Raw genomic sequence first — 18,269 nt, 5'->3', positions numbered from 1 at the left:
GTTCTAACTTCCCCAGCTTGTAAATCTCTTCCTGAGGCAAGTGTGAAAGTGCCTGGGGGTATTTGAGGAGGGGCCAGCAGGCCCCTTTCCTGCCTCTTAGCCTGAATGGCAGCCTGAGCTCATGGACAGGAGGGTGGTCAGAAGGGGAGAGAGGGGCATTCCATGTAGAGCTGAGACAGACAAACACAGGTGTTTCTGAAATAACAGCTGCACGCCTACTGAACCCTAGAACACAAGTTCCTTCCTCTACCCCTGCCTGGCTGATAGATTTGACCACACCCTCCACCACACAGCTGTGAGTGCTGACCCGCCTCTGGTTCCCTGGTGGTCAGTTCAGGGCCTGGCCAGAGACAGTGTCGCAGTCTAAGAGAACTTGGGACATTCTGCAGAGATTGAGCCCAGATGGTCTGGATGTGCCCAGAAATCTGCCCACCAGCTTGTATGTGGCCCAGTTTGGAAGTTGGAGATTTGTTTATGTTTTTATGTGAAATGCCAGAGTTTCAATATTTTCAGGGAAATCAAAATCTTTGAAACACTGGACAGACCAAAAGAAGAAAGACAAAAGCCCCATTGTGTGCCCAAGCAGACTCGGAGCCTACAGGGTCAGGCCCCCTTGCTGGTCTCGTGGAGGATCTGAGTATTGCTGATGTTTGAGGAAGACTCTCCCTACATGCTAGGCCCTGGTGGAGTTACTGACCATGCACCCACAGCCTTCTCTCTCTCTCCATGAGGATACTTCACCAGGAAAGGCCGAGGTAAAGTGTTCAGACAAAGAGGAGAAGCAATAATCCAGAGGAAGAGACTGAATAGAAGGTGGCTGTGAGTCAAGCGGGGAGCATGGACCACAGAGGTATTTACAGGGTATTTACAGGGCGGAATGAGAGGGCCCAGGACAGCACAGGATGTGAGGAAGGGAGGAGGGGAGTGTGGTTGACGATGGGGAGTCTGGCTGGCACCAGGCAGGCTCTGAAGGCTGTCCTTTCCATGGGCACCTGGGTATGGATGGCATGTCTTGACCCCACCTCTCATCTGATTTCAAATAGTTGCTCAGTTAAGGAAGGCCCTGCCCAGACTCCCAGCATTTGGAAGAGTTGAGGGAGATCCCCTCTATGGGGACCCCCTGTCTCTCCCCATCTCTGTCTTACCTTCTCTCCTCCATGCATCACAAAGGACAGAGGAAGCCTGTGTTCAGAGTGGATTACAGGTCATGAGGTGTGTTGCCCTAGACTGGCAGGTCAGGAAACCATGTTTTCAAGCCAAGGTTGGTTGTGAGAAGGGGAATGAGCTCTTCTTGAGTCTCAGTTCCCTCCCAGGTAGTGGGAGGAGGGGTCAGGAGAGCTTGCCCTTGTACTCTCTCCAGAACGGGCAGATAGCAACCATCAGAGCCCTGTAGACTGGAACTGGCTATTGAGTGGTCTCATAGTCCTCAGCTGCCACTCAGGAAGGCTGGGGGAATGTTGGATCCAACTCACTGTGGGTTGTCACACTGGCGAGTCCTGAATTTCACACCGGTGCCACAGGTGCGTGAGCAGGAGCCGAATGGAGTCCAGGCACCCCAGTTGCCATCCCGTTTGAGGATGTCAGGTGTCAGCCAGATGCAGTGTCCTTTAAAGCAATGCTGAAAGACAGAAAGCTGCTCCCTTGACCCACTGCTCACACCAGATCAGTTCAGATACCCTCACTCTCCTCAGCTTACAGTGTCTATGACATCTGCCCAGGGCCTGCGGCTGTGCCAGGGTATCTGGCCCAACTAACCCCTAAAAGCTCCGAGCACTCCAGGAAGATAAGCCTCACTCTGACAGGGTCAATAAGATGCATACACAGGTGCTGGCTCCACCAGTCCCACTCCTCGCCTGCTGCCCTGGCCTCCCACCATCCTCCAGTGCCTGTCCAACCCAGTCTTTCTCTCAGCCAGAGCCTGCTCCACACTACGTCCCCAGGATAGATGCCTCCTGTGTGTCCATGTGAATATACAATGGTCATATCAAACCAGTGATTCCAGACACAAATAAGATCTATTTAACGGGGGTAAACTCATAGGCACAACACTTGTATATAGGAAACATAATTCTACAACTTAAATCTAAAAATCACATTGCTCAGTCTTCCAAGGGGGAGGAAGCTTACACAATCCAGGAGGTCCACTTTAAGAAAATGGCAAAATTGAAAATACCGAATTAAGTATAAAGCAAACTGTTGATTTCGAATCCCCCAATCTAAAATTTTTTAAACACAATTACTACAAACAACCTGAAACAGAGAACAATGATTTTCAAAAATTTATTGGCAACTTTTCCTGCAATTCCAACTGCACTCTTTAAACCTCTCTTCATTATGACGATGATTCTATAATATTGTTTCCCATATAAATAATAGAGAATGTGGTCATTTCTCAGCAAATTTCTGCAAAGGACCAGATAATGACAATTTTGAACATTGCAGGTTATATGATTTCTCCTGCAGCTACTCAACTTTGCCACTGGAGCCTGAAAGCAGTTGAGGACAACATATAGATGAACGAACATGGCTGTGTTCCAATAAAACTTAACTTACAAACCAGGAAGCAAATGGAAACGTCTAGAAAGGAGGTATAAGAAGATTGGCAAATGCTCTACCCAGTAAAATAATGATTTAATTGGTGAAAGTTACTAAAAACAAAACAAAAACAATTTAAAGTTCCTGGAAAGTGTTCTGAGGTCAATACAACAAATGGAAAAATATTTATTCAAGAGAATCTACTAAAACTTGGTATCTGAGCCACAACTCTCTTGCATTCCTTACTAACTCAGTGTGACAGAAGTTTTCCTATCAAGAAGATGGGGTTTCCATGGCTCCAGATCATAGCTATGTCTTTAAACTGAGAGGCAAGTCACTAGCATCTCCCATTCCTCTCAACTCTGTGTTGCAGTCCAGAGGACTTGGGCGCTCTTCCCCCATCCAGCCCCTACTCTTCTGGCAGCAGCTCTGTCCCAGGTACAGCAGGCCAAGGTTGGTTGTGAAAAGGGGAATGAGCTCTTCCCCTTGAATGGGGAATGAGTGGACTTCCTGTATTGTGTAAGCTTCCTTTCCCTTGGAAGACTGACAGCAATGTGATTTTTAGATTTAAGTTGTAGAATTATGTTTCCTATATGCAAGTGTTACTGCACCTAATGGCTCCTTCCCCCACCTGTTTATATGGCAGAGATTCCATGCTGAATGTGGCAAGCCAAGAAGAATAGCGTGTACCATTCCCATCTAGTGCCTGTGTGTAGGTCAGGAGTGTCACTCTGAGATGAGGTGGCCACAGTCTCTACTCCTAGCAGAGTGTAGTGGTACAATGATCTGCCTAGAGGAAGAGGCAGAAGAGAAAGCTGCATAGTTCTCCCCACAAGAACTGACTTCATCTGGAATAAGCATTAAGAAGTTCAAGCCTAAAGGCATTGTCAAAAATAATTGAGATCTTTATGGTGAGCAATTAAGAACAAAGCAATAGTTCCACGATTCTAGTAGAAATAAGTCAAATGATAAACCAACTAGAAGTTTAACAGAAAGAACCAGAGACAAAGACAGCTAACAGCCCATCTGAGGTCTGAGTAGTTCTCAAATATCGGTCACTCTGCCCCTGTGAAGGGTCCAGAATTTCATTGAATAAGACTGTAGAGCAAGTTATATTCCAGGGCATTATCAAACACAGTACACTAGATGTTAGGATGTAGCACAGTGGTAAAGCACTTGCCTAGAATGCTTGAGACCCTGGGTTCAATCCCCAGCACCACAAAACAAAAATAAAACAGTGCACCAGTCAGTTAGCAGTTAGTGAAGGTTAATATTTGTATGTGATTATCAATAAAGATAAAATAACCACAAGTTTAATGGAGACATCAGGGAATGAGACAGACAAATAGAGCCTGGATAATACTCCTGTGGGGAGGAGAATGGGGCTAACAGTGACTAAGCATATGCCCAAGATTGTGCCCTCCAATAAGTGATTATCAGTAACTGCACACTGCAGGGGAAATAAATTTCATTGAAATAGCCCAGTCAATAGAGCACTAATCTCCAGAATCTATAAAGAACTCAAAAAACTCTACACTAAGAATACAAATAATCCAATCGACAAATGGGCTAAGGAAATGAATATACACTTCACAGAAGAAGATCTACAGGCAATCAACAAACATATGGAAAAATGTTCAACATCTCTAGTAATAAGAGAAATGCAAATCAAAACCACCCTAAGATTCCATCTCACCCCAATTAGAATGGCGATTATCAAGAATACAAGCAACAATAGGTGTTGGCGAGGATGTGGGGAGAAAGGTACACTCATACATTGCTGGTGGGGCTGCAAATTAGTGCAGCCACTCTGGAAAGCAGTGTGGAGACTCCTTAGAAAACTTGGAATGGAACCACCATTTGACCCAGCTATCCCACTCCTTGGCCTGTACCCAAAGGACTTAAAATCAGCATATTACAGAGATACAGCCACATCAATGTTCATAACTGCTCAATTCACAATAGCCAGATTGTGGAACCAACCTAGATGTCCTTCAATTGATGAATGGATAAAGAAAATGTGGTATATATATACAATGGAATATTACTCAGCCATAAAGAATGATAAAATTACGGCATTTGCAGGCAAATGGATGGAATTGGAGAATATCAGGCTAAGTGAAATAAGCCAATCTCAAAAAAACCAAAGGACGAATGATCTCGCTAATAAGTGGATGATGACACATAATGGGGGGTGGGAGGGGTTAGTGTTAGGGTTAGAGTTAGGGTTAGGGAAGGGGGCAAGAATGGAGGAAGGAAGGACTGTATAGAGGGAAAAGAGGGGTGGGAGGGGTGGGGGGAAGGGAAAAAATAACAGAATGAATCAAACAACATTACCCTATGTAAATTTATGATTACACAAATGGTATGCCTTTACGCCATGTACAAACAGAGAAACCACATGTATCCCATTTGTTGTTTACAATAAAAAAAAAGAAATAGCCCAGTCAAACCATTAAAACAAACAAATAAACAAACAACAGCAACAAAAATTGTGACATCAATATCCATAATCCTTTCAATGTATTTTCTAAAATGACCTGTTTTCAACAAAAATTCTGAGACAGAAAAAAAAAAAGGAAAGTGTGACCTTTACACAGGAGATGTGACAGAACCTGCCTTTGAGGAGACCCAGATGTTGGACTTGTCACATACGATCTTTAAATAGATATTATAAACAGATTTAAAGAATAAAATGAAACCATACCTAAAGAACTAAAGGAGGGTATAAGCATGGTGTCTCACGAAATAAGACAATATTGTTAAAAAGATAGAATTATGAAAAGAACTAAGTTCTGAAGTTGAATAGTACAGAAACTTAAGTGCTCAATAACTTGAGGGCTCAATAGTAGGTTTGAGCTGACAGAAGACACAACCAGTGAACTTGATTGTAGATCAAAGAAAATCATACAATTTGCAGATAAGTAAAATGTATGAAGAAAAATGAACAAAGCCTTTGGGAACATGGGAGACAAGTAAGCACACTGAAATATGCATAGTAGAAGTAGCAGATGGAGAGGACACAGGAGGAACAGGAAGTATTCAAAAAAATAATGGTTGAAAACTTCTAAAATTTAATGAAAAACATTAACTTACACACCCAAGAATTTAAAGAACTCCGAGTGGGGTAAACACAAAGAGATCCACATTCAGACATTTGATATAATGAAAATTGTCAAACATAGGTAAAGACAAAGAGAAAATATTGAATATAACAAAAGAAAAATGATTCACCATGTATCAAAAAAATTCCAGTGAATTTAACAATTTTTAAATCAAAAATAATGGAGGCCAGAGGTGGCAGTGTTAACCAAGAATCTTATATCCAGTAAAAGCTATTTCTCAAAGATGAAGATAAAATATATTCCCAGACAAACAAAAATTGAAAGAATTAATTTCTTGTGTACCTGTGATATAAGAAATACTAATGGGTGTTCTTCAGGCTGAAAGTGAGTTACATCAGAGAATAATTCAAGCCCCCATGAAAAAACAAGGAATCCTAGAAATGGACAAATTTCTAGGAAGGTACAAACTGCCAAAGCTGACTTAATAAGGTATACAAAATTGAAATAGACCTCTGACAAGTGAAAAAATTAAATGAATAATTTTATAACTTCCCACAAATGAAAGTCTAGGCCTAGATGATTTCAGTTATGAATTCTACAAACATTTAAAGAAAATTAATACAACTCCTTTAAAAACTTCCCAAAAACAGAAGAGAAGAATTTCTAATTCATTCCTTGAGGCCACTATTACCCTGATGCCAAAATTGGACAAAGATAACACAAGGAAAGAAAACATCACAAAATGTTATAGACCCACATCACTTATGAATATAGATGTAAAAATCCTTAAGAAAATACTAGCAAACTGACTCTAAGAGCATATTGAAAGGATTATACTTGACAACCAAGTGTGATTTATCTAGAAATGAAGTGTAACATCTGGAAATCAACTTAATACATCATATTGTCAGAATAAAAAGACAAACCAAATGATTATCTTAAAACTCAAAAAAATTATTTGGCAACTGCAACACCCTTTCATGAATAAACACTCAACAGATTAGGAATGGAAGAGAACCTCAGTTAGATCATGGAAATCTATGAAATACAGCAAACATCATTCTTAAGGTGAAAGACTAAATACTTATCACCATGTCTTAGTCAGTTCATGTTGCTATAACAAAATACCACAGACTGGATAATTTGTAAATAGAAATTTATTTCTCACGGTTCCTGATGAAGACTAAGATCAAGGTACTGGCAGATTCAGTGTCTGGTGAGGGCTGATTCCCTCACTTCCAGTATGGCACCTTGCTGCTGTCTCCTCCAGTGGGGGTGAATGACACTTCCTCACAGGGTGGAAGGGATGGAGAAGCAAAACAGGGGCCTACTTAGTTCCTTCAAGCCCTTTTAAAAAGTCCCATCTATGAGGGTGGAGCCCTTATAGCCTGATCACCTCCTAAAGGACCCATCTCTTAGCACTGTTTTAGGAATTAAGCATCAACATGAACTTCAGAGGGGCCAACCATAGCATCCTGTGATCAGGAACAAAGCAAGGATATCTGTTTGTGCCACTTATATTCAATATTGTACTGGAAGTTCTTGCCAGGACAATCAGGCAAGAAATAGAAATAAAAAACATCCATATTGGAAAGGAAGAAGTAAAACTATCTTTACTTGCATATGACATGATCTTTTGTGTAGAAAATTCACCAGAATCCCCTGCAAAACTGTCAGGGTTAACAAACAAATTCAGAAACATTTCAGGATAGCAAGATCAATACATAAGAATCAATTACATTTCTATAACAAATTAGTTATATTTCTATAAATCAGCCATAAATGACCTGAAAAAGAAATTAAGAAAACAATTCCATTTATAATAGCACCAAAAGAAGTAAAAACCCTTAGGAATAAATTGAACAAAGGAAATGCACAATATCCAATGAAAATTATGAAACATTATTGAAAAAAATTAAAGATCTAAGTAAACTGATAGACATCTCATGTTTATGCATCAGATTGTTAATATGGCAACACTTCTCACATTGATTTATAGATTCGATGTAATTTCTGTCAAAATCTCAGCTAGAATGTTACAGACATGGGGAAACTTCTCCTAAAATTAATATAGAAAGTCAAGGAACAAAGAAGAGTCAAAAATATTGAAAAAAAGCCTGGAGATGTGGCTCAGTGGTAAAAAAAACTCAAGCAGTATGCACAGGGTCCTGGGTTCAATCCCCAGCACCACAAAAATATTGAAAACAAGAGCAAAATGGGAAGACTTGCACCATTTTCCATTTCAAAACTAGAGTAATCAAGATAGTGTGGCACTAGCTTAAGGACAGACAAACATATCAATGAAATAAAACAGAGTCCAGAACTCAATTTTTACATTTGGTCAACTGATTTTTAACAAGAGTGCCAAAACAATTCAATGGAAAAAGAATAGTCTCTTCAACAAATGGTGCTGAGACAACTAGGTTCACTTGCAAAAGAATGAAGTTGGACCCCTTCCTCACACCACACACAAGATTCAACTCAAAATGGACCACAGACTTAAATGTAAGAGCTCAAAGTCTTAGAATAAAACAAAAGAGTCAATTTTCTTGACCTGCCAGTAATGGTTTCTTAGACAACCTACCAAAAACACAAGTGATAAAAGTAGGTAAATAGGACTTAATAAAAATGAAAAACTTTTGTGTATCAAGTGATGCTATCATGAATTTAAAAAGAACCCACAGCATGGGAGAAAATATTTGCAAACAAAATATCTGATGAGTCTGACAAAAATTATTGGATTAAGTCCAGAATATATTTTAAAAGCCTTTTAGAACTCAATAAAAAGATAATTTAAAAATAGGCAAAGGATCTGAATAGATATTTATCAAAAAGGGAAAGAGAGATAAATAAATTTCCAGTAAGCACCTGAAAAGATGCTCAAGTTCACAGGAAATTAGGGAAATGTGAATCAAATCGCCAATGAGGTAACACTTCACACCCGCTGAGGTGGTAACAATAGACAATAGCAAGCTCTGGGGAGGTGGTAGAGAAATCGGAACCTTCATACATTGCTGGTTGGAATGTAAAAAAGTGCAGCTCCTTTGGGAAATAGTCTGGCTCTTTCTTAAAGTGCAAAATATAGAGATATCATGATATCCAATGATTCCACTTCTAGATGCATATCCAAGAAAAATGACATATCCATGCAATAATTTGTACATGAATGCTTGTGCATTATTTCTCATAATAGCCAGCAAGTGGAAACAACCCAAGTGTCCATCAATAATAATTGGATGAATAGAACTAATAAACAGATGATTATCTGTACAGTGGACAGTTATAAGGAATGAAGTACTGATACATGCTACAACATAGATGAACTTGGAGACTTTATGCTATGTGAGTGAAGAGTCACAAAAGGTTATGTGCTGTATAATTCCATTTATATAAAATGTATGTACAAAGCTGTGAAGATCCTGAAAATCATTGAATTGCACACTTTAAATGGGTGGATTTAAATGTGAATTGCATCTTATTAAAGCTGTTAGGGGAAAAGAAACAAACAGGCAGCAACAGCTTTCATGACATACAGTTTTCCAACCCTTGCTCTAGCATATTGGGGAAAATATTTTCTTTCTTTTTACTACTGATAATTTAAAGAAATCATTGATGATGTCTCCTGAACACTGAGGATAATCAAATCTGTAGAAACTGCTGCCTGATTTCCTTCTTGATGTGGATTTCAGAGCACAGAGTTCTCTCAGTCAGGACTCTTTGGATGAGCTACGCTCAGTAAATGTTGCTGTCGGTGCAATATTCTGAGCTTCATTCTGTCTTTGATGTTGTCAACATTTCGTGTCAAATTAGAAAGAAGTTTAAATGTTTTCCCAGTGTCCTCATCATATTCACTTCTCTTCATTAATTGGACTGTCAAATGTTCCAAGATCCTGCCTGTTCTTCTCTGATCTGTATCTTGGCCGCCTAATGACTGTTTTTGGTTTGATCTGAAACCTTTTCATTATCGTTGTTACAATTAGCTTTTTGAAGTCTGAGTTATTTCTATTGGTTTCTTTCCCTTTACTGATTTTTTAAATTTTTATTTTTATTTGTCCTAATTAGTTATACATGACAGCTCATTTTTAAGTACTTTAGTATTTCATTCATTTTATGTGAATGTTCTTTCTTTTAATAAATAAATATGAAAATGATAAAAGATCATTTTACATACAGACACGCAAAGCAGAAGTATGTAATTTCTCCCTTATTTTGCTGAAACATTTCAAGATAACTCTTAAAATTGCAACTAAAGAGATGTTTTAAGGCTTTGTCAACGTCTTGGCATCTTGTTTCTCCTCTGGAATTTGAGCATTTATCTTAGAGCCCATTACTACTACTACTACTGCTGCTGCTGCTGCTGCTGTTGCTGCTGCTGCTACTACTACTATTATTGTTGTTATTTTGTCACACATATGTTGTGAGGCTGTGACAGCTTTTAAGCAACAGATCATCTTGTGATACTGTAGCCTTTCTAAAGAAATATGCATGTTGGATCTCTTTAATGCACCCCAACCAGAAAACAAACCCCTAAAGAAAAAGACTTATCATAAATATACAAGTCATGACCTCAAGTATAGTTGAGGCATCTTTTTCTCAAAAAAATTTGAGGAAAATGGGCTAAACACAGCACGTGGTCTGCACTGGCCTTGGATAAGCTGGCACAGTGATAGAGTATTTCTGGAAATCACTCTAACACCTGAACAGACACTATTTAACTATTCATGTAAGAGATGAGAATCATGTAAATAAATGAATAATTAGAACCCAAATCCAATTTCTCTGTAGCCCAAACTGCAAAATACCCATGGTTACTCTAGTGCCAACCAATGGAAGAAGTATATCAAGGGGAAATAAGAGTGAAAATAGAAGTGGTATCCATTGAGGATGGTGAAAATATCTTACTTTTGCAAAATTTATGAAAACATATGACCATATGAGTACATTGGTAGGCCCCTGCCAGGACCTTGGAAGGAGCCCATGCAAGTGAGGGACCCCAATGCTTAAGCATCATAAGTTTCAAGGTAAATCCACTTATGCACCTCTTGCAAAACCTTCTTCTGGCTTCCAACTATTATAGATGAAACCAGAGTTTTGGCTGTCATTCAAAGGCCCTGTAGGGATGACCTCCACTTCCTCCTCCAGCTTCATTTCCCACTACCAGAACACTTGGGCTGACAAGCAAGGAGGAGGGACCAGGTAAGGGAGCACAATGAACTGAATGCTTGTGTTCTCCCTGCCCCCAGCCCAATTCATGTACTGAGCCCTAATCACCAATGTGATGGTGCAGGGAGGAGCCCTTGGGGCATAATTAAGTCATGGCCCTCATGAATGGGACTAATGTCTATAAAAAGAGATAAGAGAGATGCTCTCTTTCCACCATGTGAGCATATGAGAAAATAGAAATCTGCAAACCAGAAAGTGGACCATGTTGGTACCCTGCCTGACCTTGGACTTCCCAGCTTCCAGAACTGTGAGGAACAATTTTCTGTTATTTAATTCCCTGAGTCTATGGTATTTTCGTAGTCCAGAATGACTAAGACAGGGAGTGAGCCATCTGTCCCGGCACATCTGACTTCACATCTGTGAAGGCTGACTGGGGCAGACTCCAAGTCACTGATGACCACTAAAACCAGGGATGAGGAGGTTGGAAAGCGTCACACAGTGGTCCCCATCTTGGCTGGGAAAATTGGTCCCTAGTCCAGGAATTAGAAGGTAGGCATGACCACTTAGGTCACTCCCAGTGCCTGTGGGTCCATGTCCTTGGCCATCCTGAAACTGCATGCATAGAGGCAATACATGGACATTGTAGGTGCCGTGGTATGGATGAGGCTGTATCTCCCATGGCTTTCACGTGTTGGAGACTTGGTGCATTGTACAGCACCGTTGAGGTGGTGGACCTTCAGAAGAAAGAGCCATGTGAGAGGTCACTGAGGTCACTGTCCAGGGAAGGGAATAAGGCAGCTCTCTAGGAACCCTTGAACTCTTGAAAGAGTGAATTATTATAAGAATGAGCCCAACCCCTGAATTGCTCTCTGGCTTTCTGTTTTGAGATGTGAGCTCTCCCTCTTGCACACATTAGTGGTACTATCTACCATGAGATCCTCATCATTGAAGGAAGCAATGAAGTCATTTTGTCCCTTAACCTCCAGAAATGTGAGCTAAATAAGCCTCTTTTCTTCATAAAGTTGTCCTGCCTCCAGTGTTCATTATAGTAACAACAACAACAAAGGACTAATACAATAGGAAATAGAAAAACAAAGTAAAGCAGAAAGATAGGAAAAATCACCCTTAAAACCACCACCTGGAAGTCACCCTTCTAATATGTTGATTTATTTTCTCCTGGACAACTCTTAACATTTAACAGTGTTATTACTCTGGATGAACAATATCATACTCTGATCTCTCACATATGAACATAAAAGAAACCTGTTAATGGCATTAAAATGCTTTATAAGCATATGGTTGAATTCCTAAGCTATGGTTTGGATCTGGAAAAAGCTGACTAAGATTGTCCAACCAGGAGTGAACAGTGAATGAGATGTGATACTCAAGTGTGAAGGAGGTGGCTCATTTGTAGGTTCTGATGCTTTTCTCTGGATCACCTCTATGTATAGAATATCATTAAAGATGTTCTCTCTGAAAAAATGGTGGATACGCAAAGCTGTGAGTAAGCAGAAACATAATGAAGCAATGGAGGCCAAGAGGGGCAAGATATGCTTGGGATGACTCAATGGAGTGTGGAGAAGGAGGCTGCCAGTTCTGGGCTGGTTGTGCCTAGAGCCTGAGCTCTGTGTAACCTCCTGCCAGGGAACCAGGGGATGAAGAGGTCAGCTGAGCTTGGTAAAGCCCTGGTCACTGAGACAGTTTTAGCTGGTGACCTGCTATTTCTCCAGCCTGGCCAGACTTTCCCTGGCTCCCTCCTCTTTCCCTTTTCTCTTTGACTCTTTGACTTTTCTTAGAGAAAAGGGAAGCTAAAGAATGACTGCTTTCTGCTATGGTTTGAATGCATCTCCCATAGTCCATAAGGTGGAAACTTGATCCCCAATGTAAAGGTGTTAGAAAGTCGAACTTTAAAAGGTATTTAGGTCATGAGCGCTGGGCTGGGATGAATCTGCCTCAGGATGGATCAGGCCTCGAGTCTCACCCATACATGATTTGGATGAGACTTCGAACTTGGACTTTCAAGTTCGTTCTGGGATTAGTTAAAACTTTGAGGCTATTGGGATAGAGTGAATGTATTTTACATGGAGAAGGACATAAATTTGGGGGACAGGAGAAGAATGCTATGGTTTGAATGTGTCCCCCAAAGTTCATGTTTGGAAACATCAATCCCAGGGCAACAGTGTTAAGAGATGGAACCTTAAGGAAGTGATAGGTCATGAGGGCTGAGCCCTTGTGAATGGATTAATTTTTTTATCTTGGGAATGGGTCCCTCATGATAGGACAAGTTCAAGTCCCCTTTGCCTCTCTTGCCTTCTCACTTTCCACTTCCATGGGATAATGCAGCAGGAAGGCCTTCACCAGATGCTGGTACCTTGACCTCGGACTTACCTGGACTTACCAGTCTCCAGAAGTGTAACCCAATAAATGACTGTTCTTTAGAAATGACCCAGTCTGTGCTACTGTTATTAGCAGCACAAAACAGACTAAAACACTTTCCAAATAGAGAATTACATGCAATAACAAGTAAGACATTGAAACACACAAACTCACACAGCCAGGAATCTGGACAGGCCACCAATTCTTTCTCTTCTTCCCCTACCCGCTTCTTCTTTTCATGCCAACACTGAGAATCACTGACCTAGGTCAGTTTTCAGCCTGTGTTCCTTGTGAGCAGGAGAAGACTGACCTGAGCCCCAGCACTGTTCCTCAATCAACACAACTGTTTTTTAAATACATAAAATGACAATTTTATTTACTAAGTGAAATGAGCAAAGGGTCCTATGGTCAATGAGTGAAGGGGTATATAGTCAGGTTGGCGATTTCCATGAGGAAGGGGCACTTTGGTCACATCCATTCATCTTCCTCACCAGGCCCTCCCCATTCCCACCCTGTAGAAGGGAGGCAAATCAGCTGGGAAGAAGGCCAGATCACACCTGTGCACTGGGTTCCCCCTGAGAAAACATGCTTGTGTAGCCTGTCTCCCACTCCATCTGCCTTCGCTGGGTCCAGGCGTGGACTGGGAATGTGTGCTAGGAAGCCATGCTTAGCTAGCCTCATATGTTAACATATCATTTACCACGCTCCCCACTGGGGTTAAGGCAAAAGCTCTGGCCCTTGTTCCTTCCAATGTGCTCCTGTGGGGAGGAGGTACCAGGTCAGCTCTGGTTTTACCAGCTCCCTGGAGTATTACTAACATCTCATCTCTCACTTCCAATAGTTTACTAAGTTTGGGGCACAGCTGAATCACCTGGAGCACTTCTTAAAAATACCAAATCCTGGGGCTGGGGATATAGCTCAGTTGGTAGAGTGCCTGCCTCGCAAGCACAAGGCCCTGGGTACAATCCCCAGCACTGCAAAAAAAAAAAAAAAAAAAAAAAATGGGGCTGGAGAGATAGCTCAGTTGGTAGAGTGCTTGACTTGCAAGCACAAGACCCTGGGTTCTATCCCCAGTACCTGCCCCCCCCAAAAAAAAAAAAGAAAAGAAAAAAAAATACCAAATCCCAGGTCTTCAAACAAAAAGTTATATAAGAATTTCAGAGCAGCATTTCTCACAACTGCCAAAAGGCAGAAAAACCCAAATGTCCATTGAAGGATGAGTGGAGAAACAAAACATGGTATAACCATGCAATGGAATATTACCCAACCATAAAAGGAAGGAAGCACTGATACATGCTATGACAGGGACAAATCTTGAACACATTATGTTAAGTGAAATAAGTCAGACACCAAAAATCATATATTGTGTGATTCCACTTATATGAAATACTAGGGTAGGCAACTCTGCAGACAGCAGATTAATAGTTACCAGGGACTAGGGGAAAGGAGAGGAAGGAAGGGTGACATTAATGGAATATCCTTTGGGGTGATAAAAAAGTTTTGGAGTTAAACAGTGGTGATGGTTGCCCATTACTGTCAATGACTAAATGCCATTGAACTGTGCACTTTAAAAATGAATTAAAGTGATAAACTTTTATCTTATGCAAATGTTACCATAGTTTAAAACAGAACAAAATGAAACACAATACCAGTTCTGGGACCCTAAACCCCACCTTCAGGAATGGGTCTGGGAATATGTTATCTTTAAGAAGTTCTCCCAGAAACTAAAAGTAGACAGCCCTCTCAGTCCTAGACCAAAGATCTGCACTGAGGAACTACAGGTCCATGAGCTTTTGGGTAAGCCCGACACTGTGGGACATGCACTGGAGTTTGCTCCCCACTCCTTGGTGTCCCCTGATGGTCAGTGTGGCTTTGGTAGGGCCCAACCCTCCTGGGAGAAAATCCAGGCCCATTTGTATCTGTCAGTCTCCTGGCAAGTGACTGGCCAAGGAGTGGGTATGTGATTTCACTTGAATCAATGAGAATCAGTCCTGGAGTTTTGGTTGGATCAACAGGAAGGAGAAGCCCTTCTTTCTGTAGATTTGGAGGGTGGGAAGAGAGCCTGTAGTGGCCATCTAGTGATCTTGAGGGATTAATATGCCTGATTAGGGAAAAATATAGAGGTTCTGGGGATGGAAAGGCTAAACCTCATGCTGGGCCTGGGAACCCAGTGGCCACCAGCTCCCAATGCTGACCTCATGGTGAGGTGACCCACAGTCATCCACAATGTGCTGGAGGCTTGAGACACAGGAAAGGGCTTTGAGATGCTAGATTTGCCCTGACATTGTAAGCAGAGGGTCATGACAAAGAGCACATGTGTGTTTCTTCTGGTCTCTCTCTCTTCTTATAGAGTCACTAACATTCAGTCATGAAGGTTCAACCTGATGCTCTTATGTGGGTGCCTGCCTTCTGCTCCAGTCACCTCAAAGAGCCCTCAGTCCTGACTCACCTTGCCAGGTGCACACATAGTCCCATCCAGAGGGGGTCCCTTCTTGGTCTTGCAAAAGTAGGGATTATCAGGGTGGCTGCACCAAAGCTGTTTGCAGGGATCGAAGGTGCGGAACTGGAAGAAAACACCAGCAGCTCACTAGGCTACCTTCCATTATGGGGGACCACCCAGGGCTGTCACCCAGGGTTGCTACCCTCCCCTCTGTTACAGGCCTATGCAGTTGGGTGATGCTATAAACTGCACAATTCTGGGACCACAAGGACCATGTACAGGGCAGATGCTGAAATGTGACCATGCATATTCAGGCCTCCCAACCTCTATCTTTAGAGGCTGCACACCTTGTGGAGCCTGGACAGATAGCTAGGAGCCATGAGAACTGGGTGGGAAATCCTCTGGCCCAGGCAGGAGTTGCTGGGGATCTGAAGGGTTGTCACTGCAGGGCCCTCTGGGTACCTACTATCTCCTTGCCATGAATCTGCTGAAGCCCTGGTGAAGCCTTCTCCTCTGCTCCAAGTCTCACCCTTGCTCCAGCCTCAGCCTCTATCCCCTGGACCTCACAATTGTCTCTTCCATGAACTTTCTACTTCCTTCCTCCAGGATGCCCCTGAGGGATTCAACTGAAACTCAGGTCTGTCCATGCTATTCCCCTATTCAAATCTTTGCAGAGCCCTCCATGAGAAATGTGTCCACCATGCTCTTTAGGAAGTCATGGAGGGTGTTAGATCTCCTGCTTCAGTACCCAAGTCCACCACCTGCATTCCACATGAACTCAGGAAGGTCACCTAACTGCTCTGGGACTCAGTCTCCTCGTCTATAAAATGGGACTTCTTTGCTTAGTACTGATGAGCATTAAGTCATACCAGCTGACACTAAAACTCCTGCCCCACCACCTGGATGCTGATGACTGGGTTCCTGCTGCTGACTGTGCTCTGGCTCTCAGTCCTGGGGAACAACTGGATGCTCTCTGCATGCTATGTTCTTGCTCTTTAGGCTTCTGCACCTTTGATTCCTTCCTTCCAGAATTCCCTGTCCTCCCTCTTACACTTAACACTTCACTTTCCCCTGGGGAAGCCATCCTGAACTGTGCAGGCTCACACAAAAGCCTTAAGGCTCCCCCATCCCTCGCTGATCCCCTCATCACAGACTTGTCACCTGTGTACTTCCTGCCCAGGTAGGCACTTGGTGTCCTATCCCCAACCTGTGTCTTTTGTGAAGTGGAGAAGCCTTTGAATCCAGGAAAGGCTCCCCATTCACAGCCCCTGGAGGTGCCACTGGCTTCTGGGCACTAACACTCACCGCGGTGCACATCATGTAGCCCAGGCCAAAGTCGAAGCGGCACTGCTCGTTCATGGAATAGTGCAGCCCTGGGAGCTGGGGCAGCGCTGGCCAGTCATGGGCGAAGGGGTCATCCCGCAAGCAGTCATAGGAGCTGTCGGGGGACATGTGTGTGCCATAAGCAGCTTTCAGTGGAAATGGCCATGCAGCTTCTAAGGCAGCTCCCTTCCTGGAGCCGTCATGGTGAGCCTGCCCGCATGCCCAGCTTTTGGATGTTGTGCTGCCTCAGTTTCCCTATTGTGATACTTTTCCTTTGTATAAGATACCAAGACCTGGCTTGCAAAGGTTTTGTTTTCTTTAAATATTTTTTTTTTAGTCGTAAGGGACACAACATATTTATTTATTTATTTATTTATTTATTTTTATGTGGTGATGAGGATTGAACCTAGCGCCTCACACATGCAAGACAAGGGCTCTACCACTGAGCCACAACCCCAGTCCTGGCTTGCATAGAGTCTTGACTGGCTCACCTGCCAGTTAAGGCTGGGGCCCCTAACATCAGACTCTTGGAAGTGTACCTTCTCCCATCCCCTGCACTTCAGGGTGCAGGACCTGAAATCCAAGAGCTCAGGCTAGACCCAGGCATACCCAGGACTTGCATATCCTCCTAGAGCTGAGCCCAGGGACTGAGGGGTCACCCATGGGGACAACCAGGAGGTACTCACTGCAGGTAGCGACTGAGCTCCTGCTGGCTGCAGCGGGACCAGTGGAAGCGGTGGAAGGCAGCCTGTACCAAGGGTGCCATGATGCTACCCAGTCGCACCTCGTCGCCACAGCGGTTGCCCTGACCATCGTGTTCCATGCCCAGCCTGTGAAGGGAGCAAAGTAGCCGGACTGGACCCTCACCTGGCTGCACCTCCACCCTACCCAAACACCAGGAGGGCATCCCTGAACCCCCTCCCAGCTGACCTCCTCTGATCCAGGTGGTACCGACTTTCCACCTGTTAGATTCTTTAAGTCCGAGTTATTCTGGGGAGGAGGCATCCAGCATGCAGTCACTCAGGTATCCTGTCTCCAAGGAGGGCCACTGTTGTGGCAGAGGCATCTGTGGCCCCCAATGTCCCCAAGAATTCTCCCTATATACTCAGCAGGGTGAACCCAAGCCCCTCCCTTGCACAGCCCCAGCATCCTTGTGAGCTTTTCCACCAAGACTTCTCCAGCCCCAAGATTCAGAGACTCAGATGGTGCCCAGGTCATGCACACTTGAGCAGAATCATGGCTTTCTAACCCCGGACAAGCATCCCTCAGCCTAGGTGACTCATCTATAAAATGGGCCTAATGAGTCCACCCTGCCCCATGGCTTGCATGGGATAAGGGTGCAAGCAATCTAGTTCCTGCAGCCACTC

The 18,269-nt window shown here is 42.9% G+C and overlaps 1 protein-coding gene across 1 annotated transcript in view; it reads right to left on the bottom strand.

Moving 5' to 3' along the window:
* Adamts2 (ADAM metallopeptidase with thrombospondin type 1 motif 2) overlaps window positions 1–18,269 on the bottom strand; it is a 255,929-nt gene that overhangs the window by 32,478 nt on the left and 205,182 nt on the right. Inside the window, exons 8-11 of the mRNA XM_047556480.1 lie at window positions 17,589–17,732; window positions 16,885–17,017; window positions 15,589–15,702; window positions 1,473–1,618 (exon numbers count right to left, since the gene is read on the bottom strand). Of these exons, the coding sequence (XP_047412436.1) occupies window positions 1,473–1,618; window positions 15,589–15,702; window positions 16,885–17,017; window positions 17,589–17,732 (537 nt within the window). The remainder of the gene's footprint in view (window positions 1–1,472; window positions 1,619–15,588; window positions 15,703–16,884; window positions 17,018–17,588; window positions 17,733–18,269) is intronic.

This window comes from Sciurus carolinensis, chromosome 6 (genome assembly GCF_902686445.1).
Source record: "Sciurus carolinensis chromosome 6, mSciCar1.2, whole genome shotgun sequence".
NCBI lineage: Eukaryota > Metazoa > Chordata > Mammalia > Rodentia > Sciuridae > Sciurus > Sciurus carolinensis.
Note: the sequence above shows the minus strand (reverse complement) of the source record. Positions and strands in the feature narration are given on the sequence as shown.